Genomic DNA, 14669 nt, shown 5'->3' with positions numbered 1-14669 from the left:
TTTATATTTTGAAAAGCGGAGAGAATTGTTAAGGCGTTGGGCCTTGAAACGATCTCAAGTGATTTTAATGAAGAGAATATCAGTTATATTTTGATTTTATCTTGGTTTTATTCATTAACTTCCAATCTCTTTAAAAATATGATTTACGGCATTAACGATTGGTTGAAACTTATTTTACAAGAAGAAAAGTGATTACTGATGATAGAAGAGGGAGATGAAGATGCACAAAACAAGAAAGAGGACCCCTAACGGTGCATAGATCGCATTCAAATCCTTAAAACAAAAACTAACCGAATGACGAACGAAGAATGATGTAGAAGTTGATTACGGTCGCAATTCGGTAGCAAGTGAGCCAGAGGCTAGCCTTGGCGTGCCAGGGTTTAGAAAAAGCTTAAAATTACCCTTTTGCCCTCCCCTTTGGGTATATTTCACATTCTCGATCAAAACATTGAATGATAATCTGTTTCGCACTATAACTGGCATTCAACATTGTAAGTCGACTAGCAAGGATCAAAAGATCAACAAACGATAGTCCCCAGACGAAATTAGGGCATGATTGTTGTCTTTAAAGAATAATCAGTTATTGACAATAAATAAGTCTTTGTACTTACCATTGTTCAAGAAATAAATCTTGTAATTAATAACTATATTATTCTTGACATCATTCAAAGACAAGACAACACTGAGATTCCTCCTCAAGCACAACCTACCGTTCAAAATGAATAGTCTTAAGAAGTGTCATTTAAAAGATCCACTAGACAAAGAAGAAATATACTTTTCGATTATTATGGTGGATTTCTTTAAGAACATGAGTATGAAATTAGGTTGTATGAGGAAGATATAATCAACTTTAGTCAAGTCATTCGATGTTCTAACCCTTAAAGGTGGATTAATGCTACTAATTATGTGATGAAGTCAATGGTTACAATGACTTTTGAAATATCATCAAATTACGTGAATATGCGAACCCCATATGTTGTAAGCATATATCTATAATTTAAAGGGATTCAAAGGGTAATCTTGAGATATATAAAGCTCGTCTTATTGCCAAAGACTTTACTTAAAGGAAGGCATTGATTATAAAAAGACTTTCTCTCTAGTTTCATGGAAAGACTCTTGTAAGACTATAATGACATTGATAACTCATTTTGATATAGAGTAGCATTAGATGAATGTAAATACTATGTTTCTAAATGACAACATTGATGAAAAAATATGGTACAACTAGAAAACTTTGTTAAGGTTACTCAAATTTTATGGTGTGAAAACTAAAAAAAATCCATCTATGACTTGAAATAGGTTTCCCGTCAATGATATTGCAAATTTCATCAAGTTATTACCTCTTATGGCTTTGAGGAAATTTTGGTTGATGATTGCATATACCAAGATTCCAATGGAGTGAAATTGTCTTTTTGGTATTATATGTTGATGACATCTTTCTAGTCATAATATAGTTTTGGGTATATTCAACCTGAAAGATAGTAAACCAGAAGATACACATGTTGCAAAAAGAGATACGTTGGTCTCAAATAGTGTTGCCATTTGTTAGACAATGGATGATCCATCACTAAACGACTGATATATCTCTTTAAGGTTCTGATGAAAATAAAGATATAAATTTGTGTTAACCAATTTGTTGCATGTAAGTCAACAGGTTTGATGACTGGAAGCAACACTAGGTACGACTTGTGCATTAGTGAATACCTCATCTACTAGAAGCAAGAAGTACTTGTCCAATCCATCCAAACACTGACTAGAATATGCACGTTTATTTGAATTATCAATTTATGTCATTTTATATAATTCTATTTTAAAAGGAATAAATTTCTCAATCAATATTATATTTCCTTTTATAAGTCTAACGACAATATTCAGTTATGAATGACAAATTTGTAAAGTTTTGATCATATCAAACAAAGATGTGCAATATTTGCTTATTCTAGGAAACAAGATCAACCAACACAACGGTCATATTATTCAATCTTGAAGATACACTCCACAATTACAAGTCTCTCTATAACTACGACATCAAGATTTGAAGAATGAAGATGAACACGTACAGAAAAACAAGAGTCTTGAATTAAGAAATGAGAGAAAAGAAAAGCATCTGTAGAAAAATACACTGAGCTTAGTAGAGTCCACTCTTTGTAATATACAAAGTATTTGTGAGAGATTAGAACTTAATTGTAAATTCACTTGTTGAGTGTTGTAAAGAATCTCTGATTCTATATCAAACTTCTATTTGTGAAAGCTAGGAGTGGCTTAGTGACAAAAAAAATACTTAGATGTTCTTAGATTCAGGAGGAGTCTAAGGTTTGTGTCAATAGTGACCTTGAGAATACTTGTAAGCCATAAGTGATAGTAAAGGATACTTGTTGTAATCAAGTTTGATTACTAGAACCTTTGACTGGTTGATAAAACAGAACTAAATGTAGCTTAGGTTGAGTGAATTAGTATAAAAAGAAGTATTTTCATTGCTCTGCTTTTATCAAAGCATTTCAAATTCCATTATTGATACATTCTACACACAGGGCTTTCACTAAAACAAGTTTTATACATTATTAGACGATAGTCTACCTATACTTAAGAAAACTTATCTTAGTCATTAGACGAGGGCTTTTAATAAATTTGTTTATTAAATAAAAATCTTCCATTCAAAAAGATTTAATATTTTGACTAACAACTATTCAACATCCCTTTGAGTGCGATTTATTGTATTTCACCATTAATAATCTTGAAAAAAAAATAGATGCAAATGACTCCTTATACTTTAGTTGTGGGGAGTCTTATGTATTCTTAACTTTATTTTCATCCTATTATAAGTTTTTAGTGGGAGTCCTAGGAAGATATATGAGTAATCTTGGTATGCAACATTATAAAGTAGTAAAGCACATAATGTGTTATTTGAAGAGAACAAGAAAATATATGCTTACTTATAAAAGATGATGGTGGGATGTCTAAATAGTAGAGACTCTACATTAGGATACATCTTTAACCATGATGGTGGACTTAATATCTTGCCTTGAGGCATCAAACCATATGATATGATTTCTAAATTTTGTCACTTACATTCCTATTGTTACCTACATTTAGAGGTCATTAAGGATTTATTGTGACAATAATATAGTATGTAGAAGCAAGCATCATGATGATGAACAACAATTTTGATGATGCCAAAAGCCCAAATGATTGATTCAAGATTTCAAGATCAAGCATCAAGAATCCAATCCAAGATTCAAGATTCAAGAGAAGAAATCAAGAAGCAACAAGTCAAGACTTCATACAGGATAAGTATTAAAAGATTTTTTTCAAAAACCAAATAGCACAGTTTTGTTTTACAAAAGAATTTTCTCAAATTTTCTAAGTTACAAGAGTGATTACTCTCTGGTAATCGATTACCAGTTGGCAGTAATCGATTACAAGTGACCAGATTGGTTTTCAAAATGTTTTCAAATGATTTGTAACGTTCCAAAATGATTTTCAAATAGTGTAATCGATTACACTATATTAGTAATCGATTACAAGTGAATCTGAATGTTGGCATTCAAATCCAATTATGTAGAGTCACAACTTTTCATAAAATACATTGTGTAATCGATTACACCATTGTGGTAATCGATTACACCATTGTGGTAATCGATTACCAGTGAATAGTTTTGAAGAAAAAGTTAAGAGTTATAACTCTTAACATGGTTTTCTCAAAAGTCATAACTCTTCCAATGATTTCTTTGACCAGACATGAAGAGTCTATAAAAGCATGACTTTGGCACACGTTTCAAATATTCTTCAAAACAATCCTTTTTCACAATCTTTCTCTAACCATTTCCCATTTCTTTTTCTTTGCCAAAAAGCTTTCTAAACTTTTTTTTTTGAAAGTGGAAATTCTACAGAAAACAAAAGTGTGCTATCTTTTCTTCCTTCTCCCTATTGCCAAAAGATTCAAAGGACTAACCGCCTGAGAATTCTTTTGATTCTTCCTCTTCCCTTTAAACAAAAGATTTCAAAGGACTAACCGCCTGAGATATCTTTTGTTTCCCCTTACAAAGATTCAAGGGACTAACCGCCTAAGAATTCTTTGTCTTAACACATTGGAGGGTACATCCTTTGTGGTACAAGTAGAGCGTACATCTACTTAGGTTGTAATACTGAGAACAAGAGAGGGTACATCTCTTGTGGATCAGTTCAAGTGGAGCGTACATCCACTTGGTTGTTCAAAGAGAACAAGGGAGGGTACATCCCTTGTGGATCTTTGCTTGTAAAAGATTTTACAAGGTTATTGGAAATCTTAAGAACCGGTGGTTGCTTGGGGACTGGATGTAGGCACGGGTTGTTGTCGAACCAGTATAAATCTTGTGTTTGTCTTCTTCTTCCCTACACTCTTTATCTTCCCGCTGTGCACTTTTTATTTTCGCTTTACTTTTGTCTAAGTTATTGTTTCTGTTCTTTACTTTCTCATAACTTAGTAGTAAAGCCTAATTGAATCTACTAATATCAAGAAGGATAAATTTTTAATTAGTCAAGACATGTTCATAATTAATTCAGCCCCCCTTCTTAATTATTCTGAGGCCACTTGATCCAACATAGTAGTGTTACAATCGAACAACAATAGGAGTTCAAGTTGGTCAAAGGTTATTGACATAAAGAATTATGTTGTTAAATAAAGACAAAAAAATAAATATTTTATAGAACATGTATAGGAAAAGACATTTGTTGTAGTGACGAAAGCCACGATGGTTCCATTATTAATTCATGAGATTGACTAGATTGTTAAAGTGGAAGTCTAAACATAAATAGCATGCAAATTCATGCCTAAAGAATTGTGATATAATTGTTACAATATTATCCTAAGTGGGAGATTTTTGGAATTTTATATTCCAAAAGATAATGTAGGCTAATATTACAAGACAATTATATTAGCTATTTATGATTAATGGATTTTATTTTATGTAGTCAAATTAAGTGAGCCTGTTAGACTACTAAGTAAGATGATATAGACTTAAATGAGCAGATGTTAGAGTTGGCTCAGTAGGGCAAAGTAGGAATCTTATTAGGTTAACACGCTATAAGAAGGCTTTGGTCCCCAATATACCGAGTTGTTGCATGTAGTTTATCTTATGTCCATCTGAAGTGTTACGAAGGTCCTCTTGAGGAATAAAGAGGCTCCATATGAGGGAGAACCATAAGACCATCAGTTGTTCGTGATTCAACAAATGTCGAAGAATGCTTTGATCAGAAAGCAACTATAGATCTAGGTATTTTTATCTAATCCTTAATAATCAAGCATGTTGTATTCTAGGACCTTTTGGTGAATTGTCCTAGATTATAGACCTATGTGAGTTAGTGGTATATCTTGGATGCATTGTGTTTTGATAAAATTCAAGTATTTCATGACTTTGATGACAAATTTAGAATACTAGAAAAACAATTATTGAGTTGTGTGTTGCCAATGTGAATGATGAGTGTCATCCTTTAGATAATTGGCTTTGAGTAATTCTCTTTTTATTAATGTTGTGTGCCATTTTAGTCATGATTAAGGCATTCTTGTTCTTGATTATTGTGAACCTTAGAACCAAAAAGATAACACGTGTGTTGTATCCCTTGTACATACCACTTTGAGCTTTAATTGAATTCATTCTTTCTTGATAACCCAATTAGCTTAAAAGAAAAACAATCTACCTTCCAAACCATACGATAGTAAAGCAATTGTATGTTGGGTTGAAAGTAAGTTTGGGGGAGTACTTGTGAGGATAAATTTGGGTACAATCATAGGTCATTTTCATGTTTATTGAATTTTGTTTCACAGCCTTAAATGTTAAACAATTTGGGTATAATCATAGGACATTTTCATGATCAATTTGGGTACGATTGATAATTGCTATTTGTCATACCCTAATTTCATCCGAGGACTATCGTTTGTTGATCTTTTGATCCTTGCTAGTCGACTTATGGCGTTGAATGCTAGTTACAGTACGAAACAGATGATCATTCCATGTTTTGATCAAGAATGGGAAATATACCCAAAAGAGACGGCAAAAGGATCATTTTAAGCCTTTTTCTGAACCCTGTCTCACCCAAGCTAGCCTCTGGCTCGCCTGGCCCCCCAACTAGCTTAGGGGTGAAGTAACCAACTCGCCTGGGCGAGCAAGGTTACTTCAAGTTGAAGAAATAGCTCGCCTGGGCGAGCTGCCATGACCCTTAATGCCATTTTTTGCTATAAATAGGTGTGAGGGAGGATGAGTGATGGATTCCATGGTCTAGCATTGAGAGAAATTGAGAAAAATCAAAGAGAAGAAGAAGAAAGAAAAGAAAACAAGGTTGAGGTGCTACATTGTTCTTCATTCATCATCCGGTTAGTTTTTGTTTTAAGGAGTTGAATGCAATCTATGCACCCTTAGGGGTCCTCTTTCATGTTTTATGCATCTTTATCTCCTTCTTCTATCACCAATAATGTTATTTTCTTCTTGTAAAGTGAGTTTTAACCGATCATTAGTGCCAGAAGTTATGTCTAAAAAAACATGAAGGTTAATAAGCAAAACCAAAATAAAACCAATTCATATACTTCTTCATTTCATCAAATATCGCTTGAGATCGTTTCAATGTCCAATGCCTTAACGATTCTCTCCGCTTTTTAATGTTTAAAACATTGTTTCAAGGTCCAACGCCTTAAACGACTTTTGTTCGCAATTAAAATCAATCTTTCAAAAAACATAAAATCAATGTAACACACAAACTTTCAGACTTAAAGAACTATGTAGGTCTGAATTCCTCATCGTACCCGAGGATACGTAGGAGCAAGGGAAACACCCTTGTCAACCCCCAAAAAATAAGAAACATAAAAAGGGAAATAAATAATATTGAATTCATGTTTTTCACACTCGATTAAAGGCTTCCGTCCCTTGTGACAGGCACGTGGGGTGCTAATACCTTCCCTGTGCGTAAACAACTCCCGAAACCTTATTCTCAAAACCGCACAGACCTTGTCTTTGTGGTTTTTTTTGTGTTTTCCTCAAATAAATGTTGGTAGCGACTCCGCTCATTTTCTTCCTTTGAGACAAACGCTTTGGCTTATCAATTTTGGCCTTTTTCCACCCCCACTGAATGGTAGGTTGCGACACCTCTCATCTTGATTTATTTCTACCCTCACCTAAGTGATGACTCATGTTGGTTCCAAAGTTGTGGTTCTTTCTTGTTAGGGGTTTGTAAAAGGTAAACGCTAGGGATCAAAAGAACTCAAGATAAGCGTGATAAGTAGGAATAAAGTATTATGTAATAACAAGATAAACTAGGCATGACTAGTAAAGAAAATAAGCTATGAAAGTAAGCAAGAAATTAAAGTGCAAGAAATGTAAACTAGGCGGATCCTAAGAGTGTTTGGATGACCATATTTAAGGTTCCCAGCAAAACACTTACTATCCTAAGGTTCAGAATTCGTAGTTACCAATTCCCAGTAATTTTTACAAGTTTGTATGTTCAAGCTGCCAGCACCAGCGATTTCAGACTTCGACTTTTTTAAGCATGGTATATTGATTGCCTTAGGCTTGCTTTCAACCTTCCTATGTATGTTGAACTCACTAGGCTTGTTTACCACACTTTTAGGATTTCAATATTCACTTAGGATCAAAATTTCAGCTAGCAATTTAATCACAAAAACTCAAATTCACAATAGACACAAGTATAAGGAAACTTAAAAGTTCAAGAAAAGGTTCACAATCGGAGACTCTAAGAATTTTGCATGAACATGTTAAGGACTAATTAACATGCAAGATTTGACTCAAAATTGAAATGTTAGGCTAAGAATTGAAAGAATACATGGACAAATGTATCTAGAATTCAATCAACAAAATTAAAATTCAACACAAACTGAGAACATAATATGGCAATTATTATGACTAAACATTACTCTAAGACAACATGAATGAAATGATTTACACTTAGATTTTTGTGTTTTCTTTTCTAATCAATATTTTGCAAGAAAATTGAGATCTAAAGGTTTAGCACAAGAAGATTATGATAAAAATGATGGAACCTAAAATCAACACAAAAATATGATTCAAGAGTATATCTATAAAATTTGAACCATAGAAATGCAATAACAAGTGTAGATCTAAGATTTAATCGGTTTATTTTTTAAATATACTCTAAACAGCACCAAACCACAAGACAATGGAGGAAATACATGGAGAAGAAGATGAAAAACAAGGAATTAAAGTGAATTGACCAAACAAAAAGATAGAGGAAGCAAAAGAACGTCACCTAGATGAAGATGCTCTTGATACCACATGATGTAGCTCCATGTGGAGCTTGTAAGCCTTGGATCTTCTTCATCAATGGAATCTTTTGCTTCTTGAAGATCAATGGCAATGGAATGTAGAAGGAGTAAAGGTGATTAGAGGTGTCACTTCAAGGAGAAGATGAGTCAAGAACAAGCTCACCACCATAAAAAGCCATGGGTAAGAGCTTGAAGGTGGGAAAAGATGAGTGGAGGGAGAGGAAGAGAAGGGGCACGAAATTTATGTCTCAAATGAGGTCTGAAATTTGAACTATAATTTCTCAAATGATCAAGGTTGAAAAAATGCACCAAAAGCCCTCTATTTATAGCCTAAGTGTCACACAAAATTAGAGGGAAATTCGAATTTCTATTCAAATTTCACTTGAATATGATTTTGAATTGGTGGAGCCAAAATTTCACTAATTATGATTAGTGAATTTTAGTTATGGTTCAGCCCACTAATCCAAGATCAAGTCCAAGATTCTTCACTAAGTGTGCTTAGGTGTTATGAGGCATATAAAGCATGAAGAACATGCACAAAGTGTGATTATATGATGTGCAATGAGGTGTAGCAAGCAAATTCTCACCTCCCACTTAAGATGGTCCAAAATTTAATTGGATTGGGCTTCTCCCAATTCAATTAAATTTATCTCATGAGAACCCTAGGGTCTTCTCCTACATCTCTGGCCAATCTTCTTGGAGTCTTCTATCCAATGCTCTTCGGGGGTAGGGTTGCATCAACATTGGGAGGCAATATGGCATGTTCCCAAACACTTAAAACATTTAATAGAACTCATTTTTGAAGAAGTGGGAGTAGGGTTAGAATTATTTTTACCAAGGGTAGTACCTTTTTCATAAGATTTGAATGAAGTTCCTCCCTCTTTCTTGAATGTCTCCTTATCCTTATCCTTCCATTATTTTTACCAAGGGTAGTACCTTTTTCTTGTATATTTGCTTCCTCTTTAATTGTTGCTCCACCTTGATAGGTTGATGAATGAGATCCTCCAAAGAGGCATAGTGGTGTAACTCTACCATGCCTTGAATCTCCCTATTAAGACCAATCAAAAACCTTGCCATGGTGGCCTTTTGAAACACCTTAATTTGAGCCCTAATTAAGAAAATCTCCATCTCTTTGTAATACTAATCCATACTCTTATTTCCCTGAGTTAGTCTTTGAAGCTTGTTGTGAAGGTCTCTCCCATAATAGGACGACACAAATGTCTTTCTCAAAACTATCTTTATGTCTTGCCATGTATTAATCGAAGGCCTTCTCATCCTCTCAACATCACTCCTCACTTGGTTCCACCATGCTAAAGCATATCCCTCAAACTCTAGTGAGGCAAATTTGATCTTTTTCTCTTCATTGTAGTTGTAACAAGCAAAGACTTGCTCAACCTTCATCTCTCACTCAAGATACATTTTTGGATCTCAAGTCCCTTTAAAAGTAGGGATCTTCACCTACACTCCGTCAATCCATTCCTCTCTTTTCCTACCTTCATATCTTCTATGATTTCTTCTCTCCCTATACCTCTCATTCCTCCTTCCTCCCACATCCTCTTCATATGCCTCATCTTCTCCATGAGAAGAATTAGATGATTTATCCTCTCTTCTTTTCTTTATGTTTTCAATCCTCACACTTAAAGCTTCACTACTCCCGTGTATTCTTCTCAAACTCTCCTCATTATCCTTTCTCATTCTGTCCATCCTTCTTCATTTTCATAACTCATTCTTCTTATTTGATCACCAAGTTTAATCATCTCCGCCATGAGCCTTGCGGTTTTTGGAGATGGTGGAGTAGTATCTCCACTTGTAGAAGCCATACCAAAAAGGAAAGTTAGTGCACAAGTAATAAATAGAATATGACCTCACCACTCAAACTTAGTGTTTCACTCAAGTTCACTCTTTCAAGGTTTTTTCTTTTATAATATGCACTCTTGCCTTTCACCACTCTTGCCTTTCACCACTCTTGCTCCTCTTCAGTTCTTAAGCTAGAACCTTCAAGCTCAAAATCAAGAAGTATTCAATATGAAATATGTCACTAATTAAAACTCAACTCAAGAAGCCAAGAATAGAAATACTCTAAGACAAAATTAAGGAATTTAAAGAAAGGCAACAATAATGAAAGGAATACTCAAAAGGAATGTCAAGGAAGACAACAAACTAGAAGGCTCCAGAATCAAGAAAAATAATTGTCCAAAAATTGAGCTATACTAGATGTAAATAACCAACAAGACACAATTTCTTTTTTGAAATATAGGTATGTAAAAACTAGAAGGACTCTATGCAAAACTTTTTTTTGTGGTGTTTTTTTTTGCTTTTGTTTAGCCTTTTTTTCTTTCCTTTTTTATCTTTGCACTTTTTTTGGCGCAAAATTCAAATGTGAATGCATATATGTGATTGGACAGATCCAAATCTAGACTGTTACAAAATTTTGGCTCCAAATTTGAAAACTGAATTTCTTTATTTTTTTTTTTACTTCTTTCTTTCCTTTTTTTGCCCAAATTTTGATATTATATATAAAAAAGAAGATAAAAAATATTGATATTAGATAGAGTTTAGAAAAGAAAGATGACTCAAAGAAATAAAACAAAGGAAGATAGAAATAACAATATAGAGTAAAACAAAAGGGAAAGAACGAACAAAGGAAGAAACACACAAGAAGAAAGAAAACACACAGGATAGATAACATCTAATTTCAAGAATCAAAGCTCTGGTACCAATTGATGGAAGCCTAATTTGCAGATCCAATTTTTAGCATCAACAAACTGGGGAACCTATTTGTGACTCTCTAAGATTGGGGAAAGAAAAAAAAAACAAAGTTAGAAAAGGAGATGGAAATAACAACGCCACAATCTTGAAAGATTGATAAGTTGAGGATGATTCGTCACAAAAAACAGAGGTCTTTCATAAAAATCTAAGGTTTCACACAAGAAGCAAGAGTTCTTAACTATTTCAAATCTAAAATTTCATCAAAAACTGTCAACAAAGTGTTTAATAGTTTATTTATAACTCGTACTATTAACCTTATATTAGGCCCAAGGCCCAATAATTAATCTAATAAATAAAAGACTTTAAAATAACAATAAAAGGTTGTGGCAGCCCATTACAAGTTAAAAAATAAGCGCAAAATACAATTAAAAACGAAAATAAATCATATTCTAAAAGTTGGCTAAAATTTATGAGTTTCTCTTCATTTTTTCTTTTCTCGAGAGAATTTAGTCTCTTGCCAGACTCTTCTTGAAATCTTATACTCCTTGCTCAAGTAATTGGTTCATCCATATTGAGCCTACCCAAGTCAAACTCTTCCTCCTTGGATAGTCCTCTATCAATTGCGCTTTCTTGTTTTAAAACCACTTAAAAAATCTACTTTCTTGTTTTATCACTTTATCTTTTTGTTACTTCACAAATCCACTTGAAGTTTATTATTTTAGTTCTCCCAGGTACAACTTTTTAAGCCTAAGTTAGAAGTTCACAACCTAACTTATATTGGACTTATCCATTGTATTATTTGTTCGACTGGTGCACTTTCCAAAATACCCCTAACAATTATGTTGACCAATGTTATTGGACTTGGACTAGTCATCGACTCGATCCCGCTATCGGGTCACTGAGCCTGGGGTTGAACTAGTGAGTCACTAATTGACTAACTCGACCCAATATATATATTAATATAATTGTCATAAAGTATGTTTAATATATATTGTTATATATTATAAATATAATTGTTATAAAATAAAAGTGCATTTAATAATAGATTATATATATATATATATATATATTATTTGATATAATTGTTATGAATATATAATCTTCATTGAAGAATATTAAACATATACATTTTTTTTATTGAAATACATATATCATGTTATATGTATACATCTGAGCTTTAGCTTTAAACGATTCTACGTGTTTTTGTTATTTGTCTTTTCACTGTATTTTATTATTTATTATGTATGACTATTATTATAGTAGTATTATATTTTTAATTAATATTGCAGTAGGCATGACAATAACTACTAGCTAGCAATAATGCAGAAAATATGTATGGGCAAGCATGTTGCAGTAACATCAGTACAAAAAGCAAGTACAAGGAAGTGTGTGGCAACAATGCCAGTACAAAAAAACATAAAGAACCAATTCACAAATAACCTATGGGTTATCGATTTTGTTAAAAACCATTCGACTGATTTTCACAGGTTTAAATGAATAATTGATCCAATTACAGGCTTAGATTGTCAAGATTGTCAGGTGATCGATTTCTGATTCAACTAGTCGAACCGGCAGTTCAAAACGAGTTTAATAACATTGGTGTTGACCACACATATATATGTGCGATTCTTTGTAAAACAATGTCATGTTAGCCACAATTATATATAAATTGTTGTATCAACCGCATATGTGTGTGATTCCTTGTAGTTCAGTTAATCACAATCACAACTTCAATGTAAAACATTGTCATGCTAATATTTGCCTTTCCTTCAAAATGTAATTACAAAGTTCTCGGGATACTTGTTACAATGTTAATCATATATTGATTAAACTCCGTTTAAACTATGGAAAATAAAATTTGATTTTTCTTGAGCTAATTTTTTAATTCAATTTTAATAATAATTTCAATGGATGTAGAAGTTTTCTATTGAATTATCATCACACCATATTCATATAAGTATATATAGTAATGAATTATTGCAACAATTTGTTCATTTATATATGATATAATTCACCGATTTAAGTTGATAACAAGATGAGTCAATCTTGTCTAGCATATTCCACTTGCATATCATTATCATTCATAAAAAAACCATATCTCATTCACTCTATTGTACAATTCAAAAGGGGAATTGTACTGTGCCACAATGTACTTATTCTTAACAATAGCGGACCATGTAGTGCCGGTAAGACTATCGTTCAAGGCCGACACTTGCAACCCAATATTAGAATCTTTGACAAATCCACCAAATTGTCTTACTGCTACATCTATAGTTTTCCATCTCTGAACATAGAGACCATTTGCCAAAGGTGGGTCTGCTTGGTTCACTTTCGGCACATAGAAGCTCACAACAATTGAGGAATTTCCACCATTAATTGATACTTCACTGATCACAGGCGTTGTCATGTTCATTTCCTTCTTATAGTTGTTGTTACCATAAATATAACTAAATAGTCTGAAAAACAAAAATAATATAACACTTTGTTAGTGTGTAAACTTAGTTAAGGAATGAAAAAAAATATATGATAAATAATGTAATGAAGTTTAATAAAAAGAAGAGAAAAGATAAATTAAAAAATGCAGTGATAAATATTAAAGTTGATATTTAAAATTATAACTTAAGATTATGCTCATCTACTTGAGGAATTCTAAAATTTTATGGGTGAAGAAAAGGTGTAAGTATACAACCTTTTATTATTGTTTCTCCTCCTCTTTCTTCAATCGATTACAATAGAGTTTCTTTTCATTTTGTTAATTCAATTTCGTGTGAATTGATAAAACTTTGACATCCCATTATATAAGCGTATAATGTAACATACATTGTAAATTTAGAAGACACATGCTATTAGTTTTAATACAATCCTTAAAATACCCAGATTTATTAATGCATTACTCAAAACATGATAAAAAAAAATCAAAATTTGATATAAATTTGCTTAATACAAAAGAAGGGAAATCACCTTTTGAAGCCAGATCTTGTAGCTCCAACCAAAGAAGGGTCTTGAACAGCCAGATTTGAAATCCACACAGGTGAATTGTAACGACGGATTTCAAAGTTTTTGCCTACATATTTGATATTATAGGTGGGGCACTCATAGCGATTGCATGATGGGGGAAGTACCCCTTCAACACCCAGAAATGAAATTAAGAGAAGACACAAGAGAATTGAGAATTGGAATGTGGAACTAGGAGCCATTGTTACACTTTTTGAACAATATAGAACAAAAGGGTAGAGCAATAAAATGCCAATTATATAGAGAAAGATTTATCAAAAGATATTATTTTTTTTTATATCTATGCATTGAATAAATCTCTATTTAATTAAGGATAGACTCAAGCAAGTCAAAAATATTTGAATAACGAATTATATGGGTGTCTGAATTTCCCAAACTTGACATGTAGTACTATCTATTAATGAAATTGAAATTAACATCAATGCATTCATTTAATAAATATCTATTTCATAGGCAAAAGTCAATTCATATAAATAATTTTATTTATGCAAGGTTATACATATTTGAAATAAAATTAGACATGTTTTTTCATAAAAGAAAAAAATAGTCATAGAAAATTCTTCCTTCATCTCAAAATATGTCTCGTTCCAAGTTGGTTTACACAAATTAAGAAAAGTTCATAAATATATGACATGGAATATTAATTTTAAGAAACTAACCTTAGTAATATTACATT

The 14669-nt window shown here is 32.6% G+C and overlaps 1 protein-coding gene across 1 annotated transcript; it reads right to left on the bottom strand.

The window, feature by feature from the left end:
• Positions 1–13014: 13014 nt before the first annotated feature.
• On the bottom strand, positions 13015–14175 carry LOC114414125 (heme-binding protein 2-like). Its single transcript, XM_028378470.1, has 2 exons — positions 13940–14175; positions 13015–13434 (listed from the first exon to the last, which is right to left on the bottom strand). The coding sequence occupies exons 1-2, from the start codon at positions 14173–14175 to the stop codon at positions 13056–13058; spliced, it is 615 nt and encodes a 204-aa protein (XP_028234271.1). The 3' UTR covers positions 13015–13055.
• Between the last annotated feature and the right edge of the window lie 494 nt (positions 14176–14669).

This window comes from Glycine soja, chromosome 6 (assembly GCF_004193775.1).
Source record: "Glycine soja cultivar W05 chromosome 6, ASM419377v2, whole genome shotgun sequence".
Taxonomy (NCBI): Eukaryota; Viridiplantae; Streptophyta; class Magnoliopsida; order Fabales; family Fabaceae; genus Glycine; species Glycine soja.
Note: the sequence above shows the minus strand (reverse complement) of the source record. Positions and strands in the feature narration are given on the sequence as shown.

Bases quoted from the DNA above. Each gene is read 5' to 3' on its own strand.
- LOC114414125 (XM_028378470.1), bottom strand. From the start codon at position 14,175: ATGGCTCCTAGTTCCACATTCCAATTCTCAATTCTCTTGTGTCTTCTC. The intron at 13,435-13,939 runs GTGATTTCCCTT...TTTGTTTTTCAG, and splicing joins ACAAGATCTGGCTTCAAAAG to ACTATTTAGTTATATTTATG.